This window comes from Ovis aries, chromosome 17, assembly GCF_016772045.2.
Source record: "Ovis aries strain OAR_USU_Benz2616 breed Rambouillet chromosome 17, ARS-UI_Ramb_v3.0, whole genome shotgun sequence".
Classification (NCBI taxonomy): Eukaryota; Metazoa; Chordata; class Mammalia; order Artiodactyla; family Bovidae; genus Ovis; species Ovis aries.
Genome location: NC_056070.1, coordinates 14,193,157 through 14,216,527, shown reverse-complemented (window position 1 = coordinate 14,216,527; position 23,371 = coordinate 14,193,157). Strand labels below are relative to the sequence as shown.

Sequence of the window (23,371 nt, the reverse complement as noted above, 5' to 3'; positions counted from 1 at the left end):
TTTGGCCACCTAATGTGAAGAGCTGACTCATTTGAAAAGACCCTGATGTTGAGAAAGATTGATGGCAGGAGAAGAAGATGACAGAGGATAACATGGTTGGATGGCATCACCGACTCAATGGACATGAGTTTGGGTGAACTCCAGGAGTCAGTGATGGACAGGGAGGCCTGACACGCTGCGGTTCATGAGGTCCCAAGGAGTCGGACATAACTGAGCAACTGAACTTAACTGAACTGAACACACGCTAATAGAGGAATGCTCAAAATTCTCTAAGCCAGGCTTCAATAGTGTGTGAACCATGAACTTCCAGATGTTCAAGCTGATTTTAGAAAAGACAGAGGAACCAGAGATCAAATTGCCAACATCCGCTGGATCACAGAAAAAGCAAGAGAATTAAAAAAAAAAACCATCTATTTCTGGTTTATTGACTATGCCAAAGCCTTTGTGTGGATCACAACAAACTGTGGAAAATTCTTCAGGAGATGGAAATACCAGACCATCTGGCCTGCCTCTAGAGAAATCTGTATACAGGTCAGGAAGCAACAGTTAGAACTGGACAAGGAACAATAGACTGGTTCCAAATAGGAAAAGGAGTACATAAGACTGTATTCTGTCACCCTGCATATTTGACTTCTATGCAGAGTACATCATGAGAAATGCTGGGCTGGAAGAAGCACAAGCTGGAATCAAGATTGCCAGGAGATATATCAATAACCTCAGATATGCAGATGACAACACCCTTATGGCAGAAAGTGAAGAGGAACTAAAAAGCCTCTTGATGAAAGTGAAAGAGGAGAGTGAAATGTTGGCTTAAAGCTCAACATTCAGAAAACGAAGATCATGGCATCTGGTCCCATCACTTCATGGCAAATAGATGGGGAAATAGTAGAAACAGAGTCAGACTATAAAGAAAGCTGAGGGCCGAAGAACTGATGCTTTTGAACTGTGGTGCTGGAGAAGACTCATGAGAGTCCTGTGGACTGCAAGGAGATCCAACTAGTCCATCCTAAAGGAGATCAGTCCTGAATATTCATTGGAAAGACAGATGTTGAAGCTGAAAGTCAACATCATCAGATATTTTCACCACCTGATGTGAAGAGCTGACTCATATGAAAAGACCCTGATGCTGGGAAATATTGAGGGCAGGAGGAGAAGAGGACAACAGCGGATGAAATGGTTGGATGGCATCACCAACTTGATGGGCATGAGTTTGAGTGAACTCCAGAAGTTGGTGATGGACAGGGAGGCCTGGTGTTTTGCAGTCCATGGGGTCACAAAGTTCGGACATGACTGAGCGACTGAACTGAACTGAAACTGAATGCTCTGCTAGAGATAATCCCCCATTACCAGTCCACAATAGTATTTCTTTTTCTCCTGTCTCCCGATGCCATTTTATGTCATTTCTTGAATTTACTACTAATAACATACTGCACTTCATTACCAGACCTCGTCAAAGACGTGATTATAGTGGGTCATTCTTTAGCCGCTCACTATTCACAGGTTTCAGGGCGTGTGTGCTGTGTGTGTCTGCAGCTGACCCATGAGTGTTCTCTGGTTTCACACTATCATGTTGGCTTCACACTGAAATCACTTTGAAAAGTAGATGATTTAACTGGACCCAGAAGTTAGTAATTGGTTCTAAGCACTTAGCCTAATTTTCCTCTCTTGGTCTCTGTCCTTCGGAAAACCCATTGCTTCCCTTTTTCTCAGTGTTTCCACTAGCTGATGATCCAGTGGCTATGCTAAGTCTTCCTTGAGACTTTACTTTAAATCCAGAGGACCCGGCCAAATCCCACCGACAAAAGACCTTCTTCTTTTCTGCTTTCAACCCGCTCTTTCAAAGTCATCTTCTTCTCCATAGAAGAATAATCAGAGAGAGTGAATGCCACCTGATCATCCTTATCTCAGGACCCAGATGGCTTATAGTTTACTGGGCACGTATGATGTATTGAGCGCTCAGTCAAGCAATTTTACACACATTTTCTTATTTAATCCTTAGAGAAACACTGTGAGGGAGGTATAATGAGCCCTATTTTAAAATTAAGATGGCAGAGACCCTCTGGAGAACTCAGGGTTCAAGCTACTCAGGGTCAGCACCTGGGACAGGGCCAAGCTCAGGGCTGAGTCCAGCCAGGTTTGACCGTAAGCTCCTACTCACCACTGCACTGCTGAATCCCTTTTACCTGGCCCACCATTTCGTGGTCACACTCATCATTTATGTGTTTTGCTAGAATGCTTTAATTTCTTCAATCTACAGTATTATTCTTGTGCAACATTCCAGAAGTGAGAATTCCTCTAGAGGAGAGAGACTTTGTCTATTTTACTTCCATTTCTTGGTCTTTGTCAGTTTCCCTGCAGTAGTCAGTCCCATTACGTAGAGCTGCATCATAACAGTGACTCCAGAGAAAAACTGTTTTAAAACATGCACAAACCTCCTGGTGGTGTATTAACAGCAGGCCCAGGACTGGTCGCAGGTTTAGCTGTACAAAAGAGAAGTTGAGAAAGGGATTACGGCTGAGGTAATGAGTGGACCACAGAGCACATCACAAAAGACAAATTCACCCCACATCTCTCCCAGTGGCAGCTCCAGAAATTTTCATGTGGCAGGGCCTTACAGGTGAAGAAGGCGAGCCTTGACTTCCCCATCTGTATAATGATAATACCTACTTCAACATGTCATTGAGAGGACCAAGTTCGTTTAATATCTAATTTGTGTGCATTCACACACACAATCAGTTAGTATAGTGTGTACTTGGTCGCTCAGTTGTGTCCGACTCTTTGTGACTCGTGGACTGTACCACACGAGGCCTTCTGTCCATGGGATTTTCCAGGCAAGATTACTGGAGTGAGTCGCCATTGCCTTCTCCAGGGAATCTTCTCAACCCAAGGTCTGAATTTGCATCTCCTGCATTGCTGGCGGGTTCCTGACCACTGAGCCACCTGTGAAGCCCCCCCTGATTCATTACATGTATGTAAACAATTGTCACACAAATTAGGTATATGGTGTGAAAAATGACTAGTATCTCTAAGGTATCCTTCATCATTCAGATGCAAAGCTGTAAAATATAATGTAAGGACAAGTGCTTTTCTCAATTGAAATATAGTTGATTTACTATAATTCAAAAATTATTCAGTTATACACACACACACACATATATGCTATTTTCAGGTTCTTTTCCATTAAAGTTATTACCAAATATTGAATATAGTCTCCTGTGCTATACAACAGGTCCTTGTTATTTATGTATTTTACATATAGTAGTGTGCATCTGTTAAGACCAAGTGTTTTTAAACAATAACTAGATCATAGGAATGCTGAGGTGCAGCAACTATTGAGATTAAAACTATGGAAAGAAAGATTTTCATAAAGAATCAATGAAAGTATGTCAAAATAAAGAATAGCTAATGAACAGAAATGATCTCTGTTAGTTAATGTTACTTCTCCCTTTACACCCTTCAGTTCATTCACATTTAGGGCACGCATTTATAACCCGTGGATACCAGTGAGCTTTTCTGAAACAAGCTTCCCTGAGCTCCTAGATCCCAGGCCTGGCGCATTTTGAATCTCTTCCACACTAGAACAGGGCTCTGTACATAGCGGGTATTCAGTGAAACACTAGCAGTTGTAAATGTTTGGCCAATTTCCTTCCTTTTTTAAAAAGATCTTCTCATTTTCTTGAGATATAATTCACATACAGCAACGAACTGTTTGACCAGGTTCTTATGGAGAGACAGGTGGGTGAGTGTCCGGATCGCGCCTGAAATGAATGTACTGATGAAGGAAACAAGCCGCATGCAAACGGGCATGTGGGGAATGCGTGTAAGCGTGGAAACCCGCCTCCAAGCAGACTGATACAATATTTTTGATGTTTCATTAACAAGCACACAATTTTACAACTAGAAGAAAAAAAAATCCCAAAGTAAAAAACAGAAAATTAAAACCACACCAAATTGAAAGTTTTTAAGTAGTGCACGCGTGCTAAGTCACTTCTGTTGTGGCCGACTGTTTGCGACTCTACCGACTGTAGTCCACCTCCGCCCGTGGCATTCTTCAGGCAAGAATTTGGAATTGCTTGCCATTTCCTCCTCCAGGGGATCTTCCTGACTCAGGAATTGAACCCGCATCTCTTGTCTCTTGCCTTGGCAGGAGAGTTCTTTGCCACTAGTGCCACCTGGGCGGCTAAAAGTTTACCTGAAGCCATCAAGAGTTTTGACTGAGTGCGAAGATTGCGCTACCCCAGGCTTTCTGCCTGTCTGAGTCAGGAGTTTCAGTGGTTAGTTAGGGAGGTGTGCTGAGTCTATGGACGGTGCCCCCTCCTCTTTATGAAACCTCCAAGACCCTGCATGCCCCAGCCCCTGCCTGCCTCCCCACCAGTGCTTACAACTTCACTCTCCTTTGGGCTCTAGGCATCTGGGCAGCTCTTGGTTCCTCAAATGCGGCATACTCTTCTCCATGCCCACACCTTTGTACCTAGTCTTCTCTTTGCCTGAAGTATCCTCCTGTGGTCCCCTGCTTGGCTGGCTATCCACTTCTCAGGTCCCAGTTCAAGGCCATTTTTTATTGGGAGGTCTTCTCTGACCTCCCCTACTTCGGTTTAGGCTAAAAACTCCACAAGATCCCAGTGCTTGGCATAGTGGGGTAAAGCTAAATGAAATCTTACAATTGACTGTTTAGAATCCAGATGTATTTCATAGGCCTTGATGGTGTCGAGGAAAAAAAATTTCCTGCCATACAAGTGAACAAAGGATGTTGCGGACACCATGTTTTCAGCCATTGCTGCCACCGCAGACTGCAGACCCTGAGGGGATTCAGGATGCAGAGAAGCAGGCTACTGGCTCTAGACGGTTAACGTGTATATCAAAGGAATGATTGTAGTAAGCCCGGACTCTTGCATCTTCCCATAGAGGGAAAAGCGCTACATTTATTAACTCAAAATGTCTGGCTTTCTTTAATTAAAAGTAATCTTTTGACATTCTGTCTACTTGACTTCTGTTGTAAAACTCATATAAATCCTCCCTTACTTCTTCGATGCAGTCCCTCAGAGCTATCTGAGAGGCTTTTTCTGGGCTTAAGTTCAGAAATTCTGCCAAATAAAACATAATTCTCAACTTTAAGGCTGTTCATTCTTTTTCAGCCAACAATGGTTCCTCACTTGTTTGTTCCTTTACACGAATGTTTAGGCATGTCTCTTTTGTACTAGGGATACAATGAAATAATAAATAATTCATGTTTTATCCATCAAGAAAATCCCAGCTTAGGAAAAAGAGACAAAATTTTAATTAAGTGTAATAAAGTATTTTAGGGGGATGGTGAAGTGGTGGCACAGGAAACAGTGGTCAGTTCTATTCAAAAAAGGAGGAAATGGAAAGACCTCATGGAGGGGTTCTCTGAACTCACCTTGAAAGTGGTCTAGGGTTTCACCCGGCCGACTCTGTGGACATTTAGGTACAGAGTCAGCGGTGACAGTGATGCCCCGGCACTCTAGACATCCTGGTGGGATGCGGGAACCACAGAAATCTATGCGGCTGCACCACAGGGTGTGAGAAGCAGAGAAGGCAGTGATGCGCCAGGTATTGTGGACCACGGCATGAAATTTCCACTGCCTAAGGCAGCTGGAAAGATGAAGTATTTGAACCAGACTTTCATCTGGGGAAGATCACTGTCTATGGCACGAAGGAGGACATAGGAAAAAGAAAGAACAAGCCAAAAAACCATGCCCTGAGCTCTTCATAAGAGGACCCCATCTTGTGTTCAGTAGTGGTCAAGATAAGTCGTTTTGCAGATAGGCCGCTCCTCCTTAGAGAGGGTCCTTATCACTTGTCAGCACAGCCTTTGGTAGAGAAGGCCTGTAGACTAAGACCTTAAAGGGACAGAAAATTGCAGCAAGGTGTAAAAAGAATATGCCAAAGAGCCGACGGTAAGATCTCACACCTCTAAAAACTGGCACTTTCAAGCCTCTAATTTTAAGCAAAGTCAGAGAAGAGGAACATGGTGTTCGCCAGGGATAATCAGCTCTGTGTAACCTTTTTCCTATCCAAATAAGAAAATGCTTAGGGAGAGACAGCTCATTAAAATTAATTTGAACTTTAGCAAAACAATTTTAACACTCTAGCCTGAACCTCTTATGGGCTGGATTCGAGGAAGCATTTCTTTCCTGCTCTTTTTTTCCCCTCTTTTGCTCTAGGCTCTTCCCTTTCTGTTACTTGTTGTTCAGTCGCTCAGTTGCGTCTCTGTCCTCTGTGCTCAGACTCTGTGCGACCCCATGGACTGCAGCCCTCCAGGCTTCCTTGTCCTTCACTGTCTCCCGGAGTCTGCTCAAACTCATGTTCACTGAGTCAGTGATGCCACCTGACCATCTCATCCTCTGCTGCCCCCTTCTTCTGCCTTCTATCTTTCCCAGCATCAGGGTCTTTTCCTGTTTGCCTTGTTCATTGACTAAAAGTCAATCTCAATTTTGTCCTAATTAATTCAGAATATACTTTTACATTTTACCTACAAGTCCCTTGGAACAGTTAATCTAACCTGCTTACTTTATAGATAATAAATTTGAAAATTAAATGATTGGCTCAATTGAACAAAGTAGGTAAAGAATAAAATTGAGACCAAATTCTGCTGTTTTCCAATAATATTCCAACTCCCCAGATCGCCACCTGGTTGAGATCTTGTCAGCAGGATTTCTTCGATGTTTTAGCATATTAGCCAGTGAACACTGGGATGCACTGTACGTCCAAAAATGACAACTAAATTCCTTGAGATTTTCAGATACCCCAAGGGCTAGAATTGATAGAATAATCACGTAGTCTTCATCTTGATGAGTTGTTCACACCAATTTATTGGATTACTTCCTTTATCTCTCTTAGACTTCCCATGTCCTCTTGTTAGAGCCTCTAAGAAAAACTGTTTTCTGCTCTAGCAATATTGACCTAAGGGTCTTTTCCTTAATCGTTTTACCTCTTTTTCAGGAACATATCCAGACTATACCTGAAAAATTCCACCTCTCTCTCCAAGAGAAGCACTTTCACCTTGAGGCATAATGGAAGATATGTACAGTATCAGACTACCTAAGGAACACATGGGTCTTAGACCAACACGGCACATTTCCTTAGCTTCACTGGGCTCTGAAAACTTACTCTGAAGTCCTTACCTTCTGCCTGCTTACACTGAGTCACTGGCTGAAACCTGAAGGGTGGGTAGAGTTTTAGGTGGTAATGTGAACGAGGTCGAATTAAGGTGAAGAAATGACCTTAAAATGTGCTAAAATACGAAGAAAGAGAATACAGTGTGCATTTATGTGGACGTTAGAGGGCAGCCAGTAGGCAAAGATTGGCAAACCTCTCAGACTGACATGAGTTTCATGTTCAAGTGGCAAATTAGTGCAAATTAGAATAAAAGGGCAGGTTTAGCAAGGCCTCAAATTCCTAGTTTAAAGAATTTTTTATAGTGCCCCAATACTAAAATGACATTTGCTTTGGCACTTTGCACAAAGTATGTATTTGTTACTTGGACTGAATCACTTAATTTTAGGTGTCGGAGGCAGGAATGAATGAATGACTATCCCACCCAGAATATTAAATATTCCAAATCTGTGTGGCGGTATCATCTCATCCTTGCATAACATCTGAGTTGTTCCAGAATATTCATCTCTTTTGTCTAGTATTGTCATGGGTCTGACCTCACAGTTGTTCAGAAAAACTCTACCAGCCTGAGATGTCTGGGTATTGCAGGAGGGAGCACGACAGGCCCCCTGTCCCCAGGGTGCGGGAGAGGTGGGTTGACTTGTGGGTTAGAGACACAGTTGGGCGTGGAGATCTAGTCTCCCAGCCCTCTGCACTATGCTCTAACCACTAGGCACACAGCTCTCCCAAACAACTGTCTTTCTAACATGGAATGTCATTAGAAAGACTATAAAACTCAACGTTGGACCAACACCCTGCAGTTTTGCTCTCTGCCCAAATTTCCAGCTGCTGAGCCCCTGTCACGATGTGATAAAGTCATCTCATGCAGTTGTTGGTTTTAGCTTGGTTCCCTCCCGCCTTGCAACTGATGGAAGTCTTATCTCAGCGAAGCAAACTCTTACAAGGATACACCCTGCCTATGAAAGGCCTTCAATAATTTCCAAGTCAGAAAGTGACATTTTCTAAATGTTAGAGTTTTCTGGCAGTGGGGTGACCAGGAAAACTGATTGGTAATGTATTTGTGAAAGTTCTGAACAGCTTATTTGTGGTAAAACTGGGAAAAACTCACATTTGCTGGCTTCCAACTCAATGCCTTTTCTTCCAGACCTTATTTTTTACAGAATGGACAGGGCTCTTCCTTATTCCAAAAGATATTTGGAGAAAATATTGCCATGAAGCAATATTTTAAAAGAAATACTCAGTTTTGCCCTTGAACCAAAGGGTTGACAACATCAATCTGATCAAGTTATGATAATATATGATATTATATGATATATATATGATATTATATATATATATATATGATAATATAGTTAGATGTCCCTTTTGTCTGCTGTTGTTCACTTTATTTTTTTGGAGAGATTTAGTAAGTCAAAGTAGCTAGTTACAATTTAGAAAAATTGAACTTTCTAAAGGATAAAAAGTTGATGGGGTAACATTTGCACTTAGTGTTTTGAATAGCCCTCAAAATTTTGTGTGAAGTCTCTGGTTAATGACTCATAGAGAGCATGTCCACTGGTGCAATCAGTGGGCCAGATGTCAAATGCAATGACCCAGTTTCTGCTCACCTACAGAGTGGCCTGCTTGGACAGTTTCCAGCAGCCAGTGGGTCACAACTCTGCCTTCCCCAGATTGGTAGAGAACAGCTCCTCACTAAGTCTGCCTTGAAGCTGTTATTGCCTAGGAGGACAGTGGTTTCCCTGATGGAACTTCAGAGTCAGGCTATGTCCTGCCCAGACTCTAGTCATTCTCATTGTTCCAAACTATTACTGAACCAGCCAGTGAGAGAGAAAAACCAGCCTATAATCCTAGCCACTGTGCGTTCTTTAGCCTGAACAGATAGAAAGCAAGAGATATTTCTGTTCATTGCCCCAGGGAGAAAGGAGATCAGGATTCTAGCCCTGGCTTTGCCACCAACAGATGGAGACCTGAGTAAGTCACTGAATTTTCTAAGCCTCTGTGTCTCACTTATAATATGAGAGTAAAGACTTAGGTGTCCTCAAAGGCAGGGGTCCCCAACTTCTGGGATCTAATGTCTAATGATCTGAGGTGGGGATAATGTAATAATAATAATAGAAATTAAGTGCACAATAAATGTCATGCAATTGAATCATCCCCAAACCACCCCTCCCACTCCTGTTCTATGGAAAAGTTGTCTTCCATGAAACTGGGTCCCAGTGCCAAAGAGGTTGGGGACCACTGCCTAAGGTACTTCATTATTCCAAAATCATAGACATTTGCATGTCTGAGACAGTAATATTCATAACAAACAAATTGTGTATTAACTACCTTCTAGGCATTTTTTTCTTCAAAACAATTACCTGAGAGTATATTATTATGTATTAATTTATTATGTGTAGAGAAAAAAAAAAAAAACAAAGATCAGAAACATCACCTAACTTGCCTAAGATCATGAAGCTGATAAATGGTGGAGGTGGAGTTTCAATTCCCACCTATTTGACTGCAGAACTGTTGCCAAGTTCTGCCATGATCTATGCAAAATAAAAAGGTTTGAGCACCAAGTAAGTGTCATTAAAAGAAGATGAAACTCTCACTAAGTTATGTAACTAACTCTCAAGTAAGCCTTCCCTTCTAGCAAATCAGGGCTAACTGAAAGATGAAAAAATAATAATTTACGTTGTGCAGAAGCTGAGGGTGGGAGGGTTATTCCCTTAACATAAAGGTAGAATGACCTCCAGTGTCAGATACAGATTATGGAAGGACAGATATTTCTGGTTGGTAATAATTTATAACCTGAAATTTCATTTTTTCCTGCTAAATATCTCTTGGTTTACCATGAATCTTTAGAATTAAAGAAGATTTCACATGTTTTAGATGTGCCAACTTTATTTTAAGGTATGGGCATTTGTGTAGTTGAACTCCCTAAACATATTTGATATGGGATTTAGGAGGGTAGACTGGATGAGAAAAATTCTAATTAAAAATGAAAGTTCTCACAGCACTGATGCTTCTCATCACTGGCTGGATGATAATGAATGGGAAAATAGAAACTAGATCAGCATGTTCACTCTTGATGCTGTGTATTAGAATCATCTGTCGACTCACACATTGGAGTCTAATGCACTGGGCAAGAATATTGCTCCAGACTAGATAAACATGTAGAAATTTCATTTCCCTAATCGTTAGGATCTTTTCTTAAATTTTCAAAGGTTCTAATATGAGTAGTCCCCAGTCTTTCAGGCACTAGGGAACAGTTTCATGGAAGATAATTTTCCCACGGACAAACATTGGGAGAAGAGGGTTTGGGGATGAATCAACCACATTACACTCATTGTGCGCTTTGTTTCTACTATGGCTACACTGTGATTAACCTTTCTGCTAATGATAGTCTCCATTTGCCCCGCAGATCATCAGCCATTAGATTCTCATAAGGAGCACACACCTGGGTACCTTCCATGTGCAGTTCACAGCAGGGTCCATGCTCCTGTGAGAATCTAAAGCCACTGCTGATCCGACACAAGGTGGAGCTCAGGTGGCGCTGTGAGCGATGGGAGTGGCTGTAAATACAGACGATGCTTTGCTCACTCCTGCTATGTGGCCTGGTTCTTGACAAGGGTTGGGGACCCCTGTCTCATATCACCCTTATCTTGTGTTGAATAGATTTATAAAGCAATTGGATACTAGCCTGATTTGCTTGAGAAGCGTTGGATATGACTCAGTGACTGAGCACCTCTCCTGGTCAGACACAGTGCCATTGCCATGGTCCATCTTCCATGGACCATGTTGCCTTCAACAGATGCGCCATGCTCACCTATGTGCTCTGGATTTATTTTCTTTCTTTTTGACTTTTAAATATCATCATGACTGAGAAATAAGTAGCAATACCAAAGGGAGGGTCCTAGATAAAAAGGTCACTTAGCCCAGATAAAAATGAGCAAAAGGTTACCATCATAATAATAAAATTAGGGTTCATTAGCTGTACCAAAAGAAGACAGACTATGAGCCTTTACACAGGCTTCAGTGTTCTTGCCTGGAGAATCCCTGGGACAGAGGAGCCTAGTGGGCTGCCGTCTATGGGGTCGCACAGAGTTGGACATGACTGAAGCGATTTAGCAGCAGAAGCAGCAGCAGCAGCAGCAGCAGCAGCAGCACTTTAGGGAAAGCATGAGTAGAACATTAAGTGACAATGTTGCAAGAGTATGGAAGAGCCAGGACTTCCCTGACAGCTCAGTGGTTAAGAGTCTTCACTTTCAATGCAGGAGGCGTGAGTTTGACCCTTGGTCTAGTATTAGGATCCCACATGCCAAACAGTGCAACCAAAAAGAAAAAAAAAATGTTAAAAAGGAAGAAAAGAATAAGATAGGGCCAACTCAGAACATCAGTGTGGATGATGAATAAGTGGTATCATGTGTGGATGAAATGCACAGACTCTAGAGCCTGAATGCCTGGTTTCAAACTAATTTCACTAGTTATTAGCTGAGACCTTGGGCAGCAGACTTACACTCTATGCTTTTGGTTCATAATTTACAAAATGAGGATAATAATTGTCAATCATGTAGACTTACTGGCTAGTTAAATGAATTAAGTATACACAGATATACTTATATAAAGGTTTACACAAATAGAAAAATTTGGTCTTCAAATTCATATGAAACTTGTAGGTACCCCAAATAGCCAAAATCATCTTGAAAAAGTGCAGAGCTGGATGACTTAAATTTCATCATTTCAAAACTTACTACAGAGCAGTGGCGGTCAAGACGGTATGGTGCTGCCCTGAGGATCAGTGGAATAGAATTGAGAGTCTAGAAATTAACCCCTATATCTGTGGTAACTGGCTTTCATGAAGGGTGTTAAGACCATTAAATGAGGAAAGAATAGTCTGATCAAAATATCAAGGAAGACAAGGCTCTAGACACACTGAGGTCGGAACTCTCCTCCTTCACTATGTACTGGAGGTTGGTATGGTGCTTGGAAACGAGGAAAAGAATGTATAGTGTTTTGTGACTCAGGGCTTTGAGTACTTTTGGAGTCATTTGCTTTTCTGAGACAGACATGGTCAGAACATTGCCTGCCTCCCAAGATGTGGTAGAAGTCTCTCCGTGAATAAGGCTTCCTAAGATTCTATACGCTGCCACTTTCCCACTGCTCTTAGCAAGTAGAGTGTGGCCGCTGGGGATTCTGGATGAGTTACTGTATCATAAAAGAAACAAGTTCTGCAAAAAACAAAACAGAAAATGGGCCTTTTCCAAAGAAGATGTATGTATGGCCAAGGGACACATGAAAGGATGTTCAACACAGCTAATCATCAGAGAAATGCAAATCAAAGCCACAGTGAGATATTATCTCACATCTGTCAGAATGACTATCAAAAAATCTACAAAAGTTGGCGAGGATGTGGAGAAACCAGAATCCTTGTATACTGCTGGTGAGAATGAAAACTGGTGCAGCCATAATGGAAAATACTATGGCAATTGCTCCAAAAATTAAAAATAGAGCTACCATGGGATCCAGCAATTCCATTCCTCGGTATATACACAAAGAAAATGAAAAGAGTAATTCCAAAAAATATATGAACCCCAATGTTCATAGCAGCATTGTTTACAATAGCCAAGGTATGAAAGCAAGTGAAGAGTCCATCAACAAATGAGAGGATAGAGAAGATGCATAACATGCCCCCCCCCCCATACACACACAATACACACAGACAGGAATATTATTCAGCTGCAAAAAAGAATGAAACTCTGCCATTTGCAACAACATGGATGGGCCTAAAATGTGTTCTACTTAGTGAAATAAGTCAGATGAAGACAAATATTTTATGTCACTTATATGTGGAATCAAAAAAAAAAAAACCATAAACGACTATAACCAAACAGAAATAGATTCCCAGATACAGAGAAGAAACTAGTGGTTAGCAGTAGGGAGTGGGGGGCGGGAAGGGCAAAATAGGGGGTAAGGGATTAAGAGGTATGAAATATTATATATAAAATAAATAAGCTAGAAGAATATATTGTAGAGAACAAGGAATATAATCAATATTTCATAAAACTCTAAATGCAGCATCATCAATAAAAATTTTGAATCACTGTGTTGTACACTTGACTACTATATAACACTGTAAATCAACTATATTTCAGTTAAAAGAAACAAAATGGGAAAATATTAACCCTGGGTTATCTCTTATGTCTACTGTCAATTCTTGCTCTTTTCTCTATCAGATCCTTACAATCAGTTTCAGTCTCCATCACAACCAAGTTTATTTGAGCGGCAAATAAGGACAATGAAATGAGCATGCTGATATCTAGGTTTTTCCCTGTTAGTGTTTGTCAGCATTGCTTAATGATAGAGACAGCTTAGAAAGCAGAGGTTGTATGTGTTTGGCTTAATTTGAAAAAATTTAAACCTTTTCCTAATTATATTTTATGATTCATTTCACAGAGAATTTAAGAAGAATTAAAAAGCAGAAAAAAATTACCCCAATTCGAATAGCCAGAGTTAACCCTGAAATGTTTCTTTTCAGTGTTGTTGCTTTAGTTTGACTCATGTATCATAGAAAACCACACAGATAGGTCCTTATTAAATACACAGATATGATACTAATGGCTGGAAATCTATTACCCATCTCCTTTGGTTGGTAACTTACCTGGTGAATCCAGAGCGCCACTTGTCCCTGAAGTCTGTGTTGCAACAGGTTTTGTAAAAATATAACCTATAAAGACATTTGGGAAAATTAACTAAAATGTGCTTCCCCAGTAGGTTCATGGATGTTAGCAGTCATCCTCTAGAGACCAAAGTACAGAGAAATTCATCACGATGATGTTAAATCCAACTTCCCAATTTGAAACCAGTGCACGTTGATTTTGAGATACTGGGCCTCCTTCCCCGTCTTAGGAATCCTTCTCCAGGTGTTCAGAGTGAGTGTTCATTTCTTTCTAAAAACCCAACTTCACACCAAGCTAGAGATCTATAGATCTGGAAACTAGCCTATGGATCCTCTCAGGCGGACCTTTGAGGCATCACTGAAGTTTAGAGATGAAAACCATTTGAGATGCCATCTAGTCTGTGTTTTATTTGATAGGCAGGATGAAAATGGGACCCATGCGAGTCAATCAGGTCTCAACACTTAAGCTAATCTGCAACAAAATTCTGATCATTTGTTATTTCTGCTACTATTATTAATTGAGAGCCTAGGACATGCCTAGCAGGCTTCCCTGGTGGCTCAGATGGTAAAGAATCTGCCTGCAATACAGGAGATGCAGGTTTGATCCCTGGGTCAGGAAGATGTCATGGAGAAGGGAATGGCAACCTATGCCAGTATTCTTGCCTGGAATATTCCATCGACAGAGGAGTCTGGTGGGCTATAGTCCATGGGGTCACAAAGAGTAGGATGAAACTGAGAGACTAAGCGCATACATATGCCTAGCAGAGTCGGGGAGACAAAAATGAACACACAGATTTGGCTTTTAAGAAATTTAGAGTGCAGTGGTCCCTGAATCCCAGTTCAGACTCAGTCCTGTAACAATTAAATTGAGAGAAAAATTCTCTCCCTAGGTTACTGAAGGCAAAGGAGAAGACTTGCTTCTTTGCTGAGTCATTGTAACAGTGTGCCTGTAGGCGTGTGTGGTGAGGTGCACACAGAAAACCAAGGCCTGTGGACCCAGAGCTCTCTCCAAGTGCCGTTTAGCATCAGGACCCTAATCTCAAACCAGAGCTTTGGCTTTTCCTTGAACACACTCTGTCTTCTTCTGCCACAGAATTTTCATCCTTCATCTCCCTTCTACCTCCACCACCCTTCGCCAGATTTTGGCCTCTTCTCATTGTTCAGCTTTCATCAAAATGTCACCAACTCAGAGAAAAAGGTCCTGCTACCCTTCTCTATGTTGGCCTCTCCATTATGTTCATCAGCTTCCCTGGTTTATTTCTGGGTGCTTTTCCCCTCTTTTTTATTTCAGTACTTGTTCTGCTGAATGTCATGTTCCCTCCCTCTACCTGCCCCCACCCGCCCTGAACATGAACTCAGGAGCTCATTCATGTCCCTGTCGTGGCCTTGGAATAGGGTGCCTCATGCACAGTTACTGAATACAGAAATGAGTGAAGGAATTCAGGGATTGGGCATCAAATCATAGAAAAGAAAATTACTCACCAACACGAGGATGACCTCTGATACTTAGAAATACTGGCTTTATCCTTTAGATTATTGGAGAAAGCAAACAAACTCTTTTTTTCCCCCCTTTCCTCACACTTTTCATGTTCTCATCATCTAATGAGTAAGGGTGGTGGCAATCATTTCCAACATCTTCCTATTATTCTATACAGTAGTCACATCAAGAGAGTTTCTTCGGAGGATTCCAGAAATGCAAAGCTGATGACAGCCTTAGCACTGGTTACTAAGGCAGTCTTTGGAGTCACTTAAACTTGCTGACCTGATGAAGTCTCATTAAGGCTTTAACTCACTCTGCCTGAGCATTTGTAACATGAATTTCTTTCTTTTCCAGGAGTCCTTTCCAAAATTGCGTTCCTCCCCTTCGCCAAATGGGTAATGTGTCTACTTCGGGGCAGTAACCCCACTCTGTCCTCTGGAACTACACCGTGAATAGCTCTGGTCTCTGTGTGAAACCTTTACATATACTTGAATATATTTAAATATTATGCCATATTCCTGCCATGTATTTCCTTTTCCTTATTCTATGCTATTTACAAAAATTCGAGGTACTCTGTGCATGCATGCTAAATCCCTTCAATTGTATTCAACTCTGCAACCCTATGGACTGCAGCCCACTTGGCTCCTCTGTCCATGGGATTCTCCAGGAGAGGATCCTGGAGTGGGTTAGCCATGCCCTCCTCCAGGGGAATCTTCCCCACCCAGGGATCAAACCCGTGCCTCTCATGTCTCTTGCTCTGGCACGTGGATTCTTTACCGCTAGGGCCACCAGCGTGGGTGCTAAGTCGCTTCAGTTCAGTCGAGTCCAACTCTTTGCAATGCTATGGACTGTAGCTAGCCAGGCTTCTCTGTCCATGGAATTCTCCAGGCCACAGTACTGGAGTGGGCTCCCATATCCTTCTCCAGGAAGATAACTCTGCTAGTCTTCTGTTTTCCTGGAATTTCCCCCTTCTCCTTCACTTCTCAGAAGTCACCATCCTATACCCACATTTTTTCCTAGTTTATAATTGTTATCATAGCTAAATACCTATTCACTACTGCCAGATGCTGGAGTAAGGATATTACGGTAATTACTTTGTTTAGTCCTTAGGCAACTACTCATAGGCAGCAGTAGGCAGGTACCAACATTTTCTGCGTTTTACAGACAAGAACACTAAGGCTGAGGGAGGGAAAGTAACTTGCCTTAATGCTCCCTGGCTTTCAGATGTGAAGCCAGGTTTGAAACTAGTTCTTCCCTATGTGTGCTTTAACCATTACACACTTTATCCCCTAGTGCAGGGACAGGCAAAAAGTTTGTTCAGACATTTCCATAACATGAACGAGTGCATTTTTTAGCCAACCTAACTGAACTGAACTGAATATCTAAGAAATTCCTGAATTACTCCTCCAATTCCTAGCGGTCTCAGTTGATTATTGAGGCTCTCTGTAATAATTGCCTGCTCCTTATCTAGGTGCTGGGCGCTAGTATTTGTGACACATAAATGCTGTATTTGAGAAGAACTTTTAATCCTAACACTCTCAGGAAGAGGCCAAAAATAATGCTAATTTGATACTTCATAATACACCTATGTTATTTTTTATTTTAATGAATTGATTTCCATTTCTGCCTAAACCACATAATCACTCAGCCAATAAGAGTTCTTTCTTTCTTTCTTTTTGTTTTCTTTCCCTGTATCAAGTCTCAGTAATGGACCACAAAATGGAAAATAACAATACCCCCACCGCCGCTGCCACGGATTCAGGGTTCATACTTGTGGCTTGTAATTTTTTGGCAGGTGAAGGAGGAAACTATAACTTTGGGGAAAACTTTTTGAAAAATAAAGAACATAGACCTACCATCACCTTCATTAACGACTCTAATTTAGAAGTTAAACTCATGAAAATGCCAATAAAGCAACACTTTCTTTCACAGAGACTTGTTTTGCAGAGTATTTGATTACATTGTTTCAGGGCTGGCTAGGCTTACAAATGAATAGCAGGCCTCTCAAGGTGATCCAGCCATGGGTAACTTCCCCCACCTTAACAACCCACTCTCAATAAAAAGTCCATCCACCAGGCTGGGCTGGGGTCCTGGGGGCTCAGTGGCAAAGAATCTACCTGCCAATGCAGGAGATGTGGGTTTCACCCCTGGGGCGGGATGATCTCCTGGAGAAGGGAATGGCAACCCACTCCCGTATTCCTGCCCGGGAAATCCCATGGACAGAGGAGCCTGGCGGGCTATAGTCCACAGGGTCACAAAGAGTCGGATGCGACTGAGTGACTAAACAACAAGATGGGGTCTGAATACTACTCATTCAGTCATTCAGCTAAGTCAGATAGGACTAAAATGAGATAGGTTTTTCTTCTCTCTATAATCCTATGTCCCATATAACAGAATCCTGCTTAAAAAAAAAAATTCCACCTACCTGACAATAGTAATACAAAGATCATTTTTCGGTCCATCCTGAGATCATAAGCTGGGCTTCCCAAGGTCAGTGCAAGAAAACCGCCAAGGATGACTGATGCGACATCTGTGGCCTCAGCCCACACATTGTTATCTTTCAGGCTCACATTCTCTAGGCATCAGTTGATAGGCTGGGTGGCATTTTTAAATGATGCAAAGTTGCACACCATCTGTCCATGAAGATATGTGGGTATCTGCTTAAGCAGGATTATTAAAGCCTTCAGTTGAGTCTCCACTTCAGGGAAGTGGATACATGTTAAAATTACTTTGCATAAACTCAGTGGGCAGTTCAAGGTAATAGCAGTCAGGAGCCACCCCATTGGACAAATGAGAATGAGACTGTGAAGGCCTGAAATTGGGCTTCCCGATGGCTCAACTGGTAGAGAATCTGCCTGCAATGCAGGAGACCCCGGTTGGGTCCCCTAGAGAGGGACAGGGTACCCACTCCAGTATTCTTGGGCTTCCCTGGGGGCTCAGATGGTAAAGAATCCTCCCGCAATGCCAGAGACTTGGGTTCTATCCCTGGGTTGGGAAGATCCCCTGGAGGAGGGAATGGCAGCCCACTCAGTATTTTTGCCTGGAGAACCCCATGGGCACAGGAGCCTGGTGGGCTACCGTCCATGAGGTCACAGAGAGTTGGACATGACTGAGCGACTAAGCACATGCACAGGCCCGAGACTGAGGGCCTGAGTCAGGCTGAGGTCACCAGGACAACTCTGTTTATATGTGGAGATTCTCGTGGGTCACAGAGAAAATGGCTTCTTACATGAAAGAAGTATGTTTGAGAACTGGAATTACTATTAGAGTGCTCTGAGTTTGAAAAACTCTCTAGGTCATGACAAGTCATACAACAATGTAATAATACATGAGATGCAAGAAATCTTGCATAGATTAGAATTATAGAATTAAACAATATTATTAAACAATTCTATTAAACAATAGAATTTGAATGAAACAGCCAGGGCTTACATGAAACTGGTGAGATGATTTCTCTCCAAACATGCCTCATTACGGAGGCATAAGGTGGATAATTAGGAGATTGGAATTCACATATGTAAAATACATAATGAATGGGAACCTACTGGAAAGATCAGAGAACTCTACTCAGTGCTCTAAATGGGAAGGAGAATCCAAAAAAGAGGGGTTATATGTACTGTATAGCTGATTCACTGTACTGTATACTGGAGACCAACACAGTCTTATGAAACAATTATGTGGTGATGGTGTAGTCACTTAGTCATATTCAATCTTTTGTGACCCCATGGACTTGGCCCACCAGGCTCCTCTGTTCATGGGATTATCCCAGCAAGAAGACTGGGATGGGTTGCCATTTCCTCCTCCTGTAGTTGATTCATTTTAGTGGAGACTAGCAGCCATGAAATTAAAAGACGCTTACTCCTTGGAAGGAAAGTTCTGACCAACCTAGACACCATATTAAAAAGCAGAGACATTACTTTGCCAACAAAGATCCGTCTAGTCAAGGCTATGGTTTTTCCAGTGGTCATGTATGGATGTGAGAGTTGGACTGTGGAGAAGGCTGAGTGCTGAAGAATTGATGCTTTTGAACTGTGGTGTTGGAGAAGACTCTTGAGAGTCCCCTGGACTGCAAGGAGATTCAAGCAGTCCAACCTAAAGGAAATCTGTCCTGGGTGTTCATTGGAAGGACTAATGCAAAAGCTGAAACTCCAATATTATGGCCACCTCATGCGAAGAGTTGACTCATTGGAAAAGACCCTGATGCTGAGAGAGATTGGGGGCAGGAGGAGAAGGAGATGACAGAAGATGAGATGGCTGGATGGCATCACCGACTAGATGGACATGAGTTTGAGTAAAGTTCGGGAGTTGGTAATGGACAGGGAGGCCTGTCATGCTGTGATTCATGGGGTTTCAGATTCGGACACGACTAAGCGAATGAACTGAACTGAACTGAACACAATATTATGAAAAAAATTACACTCCAGTAAAAATTAATTTTAAAAAATCTAAGCCATTTTAGACATGTGTCAATCTCAAAATAAACAGACTTGCATTAGCAAAACAAAAGGAAGCATAAACGAATGAATGATGAGACAATAAATGTGAACACTCAGAATCAAAAAGGACGACCCAAAGAACTCGTTGCAACGCAGAGTAAAATGAGACGTATGACAAGGAGGTGGAACAGCAACAACATGAACTGGATCTGAGACAGCCCCAAAGCAGCTGTTTGGATGCTCCATCACAAACGTCCCACTTCCTCTAGGACTTGTGGGAGTCCTTCCTGCGTGACTCAGAGCACGAATTTTGGATCAGCAACTTGTTAGATAGAGTCTACGCCTATTTTCACCCACATATTTTTATTCTTCTTTTTGGCTGTGTTGGGTCTTCGTTGCCGTTGGGCTTCTCTCTGGTTGTGGAGAGTGGGGGCTGCTCTCCAGCTGTGGTGCTTGGACTCCCCGTGCAGAGACTTCCCTTGTGGTGAAGCGTGGGCTCTGGGCACATGGGCTCAGTAGCTGTGGCTCCTGGGCTCTACAGCGCAGGCTCAATAGTTGTGGCAGACAGGCTTAGTTGTTCCATGGGATGCGGGATCTTCCCAGATCAGGGATCAAACCTGTGTCTTCTGCACTGGCAGGAGAATGTTTTACCACTGAGCCACCAGGGAAGTCCCATATATGGTTTTTTGTAAATATAAATTTATTTATTTTAATTGGAGGCTAATTACTTTATAATATTGTATTGGTTTTGCCATACATCTACATGAATCTGCCACGGGTGTACACCTATTCCCTATCCTGAACCTCCCACCCACCTCCCGCCCCATCCCATCCCTCTGGGTCATCCCAGTGCATCAGCCCCAAGTACCCTGTATCATGCATCAAACCTAGTCTGGCAATGCATTTCACATATGATAATAGACATGTTTCAATGCCATCCTCCCAAATCATCCCACCCTCGCCCTCTCCCACAGAGTCCAAAAGACTGTTCTATACATCTGCGTCTCTTTTGCTGTCTCTCACACAGGGTTATCGGCACATGTGATTTTAATGAAAACTATTTATGAAACTGATATTTGCAGCTTCAGGAAATGGAGCCACCGCGAACAATATATTTACTGGGGAAAAGATGGAGATAGATATCTGTTGACATCCCAAGCTCCCTGAAATTGGGGGATAGAGGGGATATTGAGAGGCAGACATGGAGGAGGCTGAGGGGCACAAAGGGGCACCTGAGGACCAGTGCAAAGTCTGAAAGCCCCAGAATCCTGGAGCCTCTCTGAAGGCCCCACCAATGCCCATGAGACAACTGCAGCAAGGTTTACAAATAAATCCAGTATAACCAATCTTCAGCAAACCAATAACTTGCTTAAACTCACTATTTGCTCCCAGGGTAATACCAGAACTTTTTCTCAACAGATAACCAAGTCAAAGAGACCTGAGAGGGAATTAATATGAGCAATAAAGATTAGTTTAGATAGACATTTGCAAGAGGAGAGCAATTAACATGAGCCTTAAAATGCTTATTTCCTTTTGAAAATGGGTATATAAATGAGTAACTATCCTCACAAGAAACTAGTAAACAGCTATTAAAATCATGTTTTCAAAATAGTTGATATGGAGACTCAGGATAAAATAGAGAAGTGGAAAACAGCAACCTCAAAAACTGTATACGCAGAAATAAAATCTTGCTTGATTCTTTTCTGCTTGATGCTGTGTGCAAAGTATATCACCACACAGCATTTATTAAAAAAAAAAAAGCAGTCAAAATCAGGGTAATATCACTTTGTCTTTTTACAGGGGAAATTAGAGTTCAGTTCAGTTGCTCAGTTGTGTCCGACTCTTTGCGATCCCATGAACTGCAGCACGCCTGGTCTTCCTGTCCATCATCAACTCCCAGAGTCCACCCAAACCCATGTCCATTGAGTCGATTATGCCATCGAACCATCTCATCCTCTGTCATCCCCTTCTCCTCCTGCCGACAATCTTTCCCAACATCAGGGTCTTTTCCAGTGAGTCAGTTCTTCTCATCAGGTAGCCAAAGTATTGGAGTTCCAGCTTCAGCATCAGTCTTTCCAATGAATATTCAGGACTGATCTCCTTTAGGATGAACTGGTTGGATCTCTTTGCAGCCCAAGGGACTTTCCAGAGTCTTCTCCAACACCACAGTTCAAAAGCATCAATTCTTCAGCGCTCAGCTTTCTTCACTGTTCAACTCTCACATCCATACATGACTACTGGAAAAAACCATAGCCTTGACTAGACGGATCTTTGTTGGCAAAGTAATGTCTCTGCTTTTTAATATGGTGTCTAGGTTGGTCATAGCTTTCCTTTCAGGAGAAAGTGTCTTTTAATTTCATGGCTGCAGTCACCATCTGCAGTGATTTTGGAGCCCAGAGAAATAAAGTTTCCACTGTTTCCCCATCTATCTGCCATGAAGTGATGGGAACGGATGCCATGATCTTAGTTTTCTGAATGTTGTTGAGCTTTAAGCCAACTTTTTCATTCTCCTCTTTCACTTTCACCAAGAAGCTCTTTGTTCTTCACTTTCTGCCATACGGGTGGTGTCATCTGCATATCTGAGGTTATTGATATTTCTCCTGGCAATCTTGGTTCCAGCTTGTGCTTCCTCCAGGCCAGCGTTTCTCATGATGTACTCTACATATAAGTTAAATCATCAGGGTGACAATATACGGACAATTAGTCAATCTGATAACACGGACCACAGCCTTGTCTAACTCAATGAAACTAAGACATGCCTAATGGGGCCACCCAAGACAGACGGGTCATGGTGGAGAGGTCTGACAGAGTGTGGTCCACTGGAGAAGGGAATGGCAAACCACTTCAGTATTCTTGCCTTGAGAACCCCATGAACAGGGGAAAGTGACAGTCCTCAAATACAGTGCTGGGAAGGCAGCTCCCAACTGGTAGCACAGGGTCTAAAACGCATCTGGACTAAGACAGGAAGGATCTGTATTTATTCTGGATGTGCCCACAGTAGGCTAGAGAGCTGAAGACATATAACATAAAATAAAAATGATGATCAGATTATACACTGCTGTTTCTAAAATGTTTAAGGAAATTGGAAATGCCTATTTTGATTTTGAAAAGAGCATATTTTATTTCCTTTTACAATTTGTGTGACTGAAATCAGTAACACTCTTGTTTTTAAAATTAGCTAGTGGTTCGCAGTGGGGAGAGGGAAGAGAGAAAGGCAGTATGGGGGTAGGAGAATAAAGGGTACAAGCTGTCATGTGTAAAATGAGCTGCAAGGATATATTATTGTACAGGGCTTCCTTGCTGGCTCAGACAGTAAAGAATCTGCCTCTGGTGCGGGAGACCTGGGTTTGATCTCTGAGTTGGGAAGATCCCCTGTAGAAGGGAATGGCAACCCACTGCAGTATTCTGGCCTGGAGAATCCCATGGACAGAGGAACCTGGCAGACTACAGTCCATGGTGTCATAAAGAGTCAGACACGACTGAACAGCCAAGTACAGCACATATAGTGTACAGCACACAGGGAATATGGCCGTATTCTATAACAACCTTAAATGGGGTATAACTTTTAAAAGTTGTGAATCATTATATTCTACACCTAGAACAAATAATAATGTACAGTAACTGTACTTTAATTAAATGTTTTTTAATCAGAAAGAA

At 42.2% G+C, this 23,371-nt stretch overlaps 1 protein-coding gene across 14 annotated transcripts in view; it reads right to left on the bottom strand.

The window, feature by feature from the left end:
* LOC121816918 (mucin-2-like) overlaps positions 1 to 23,371 on the bottom strand; it is a 131,246-nt gene that overhangs the window by 16,920 nt on the left and 90,955 nt on the right. For 13 of the 14 annotated variants that reach the window (XM_042234307.2, XM_042234308.2, XM_042234311.2 and 10 more), the window contains 2 exons: positions 13,781 to 13,846; positions 2,433 to 2,480 (listed from right to left, as the gene is read on the bottom strand). In XM_042234307.2, the coding sequence (XP_042090241.1) occupies positions 2,433 to 2,480; positions 13,781 to 13,846 (114 nt within the window). Of the gene's footprint in view, positions 1 to 2,432; positions 2,481 to 13,780; positions 13,847 to 19,708; positions 22,373 to 23,371 lie in introns of those variants that run through there. The other variant, XM_060400989.1, reaches the window with a different exon arrangement.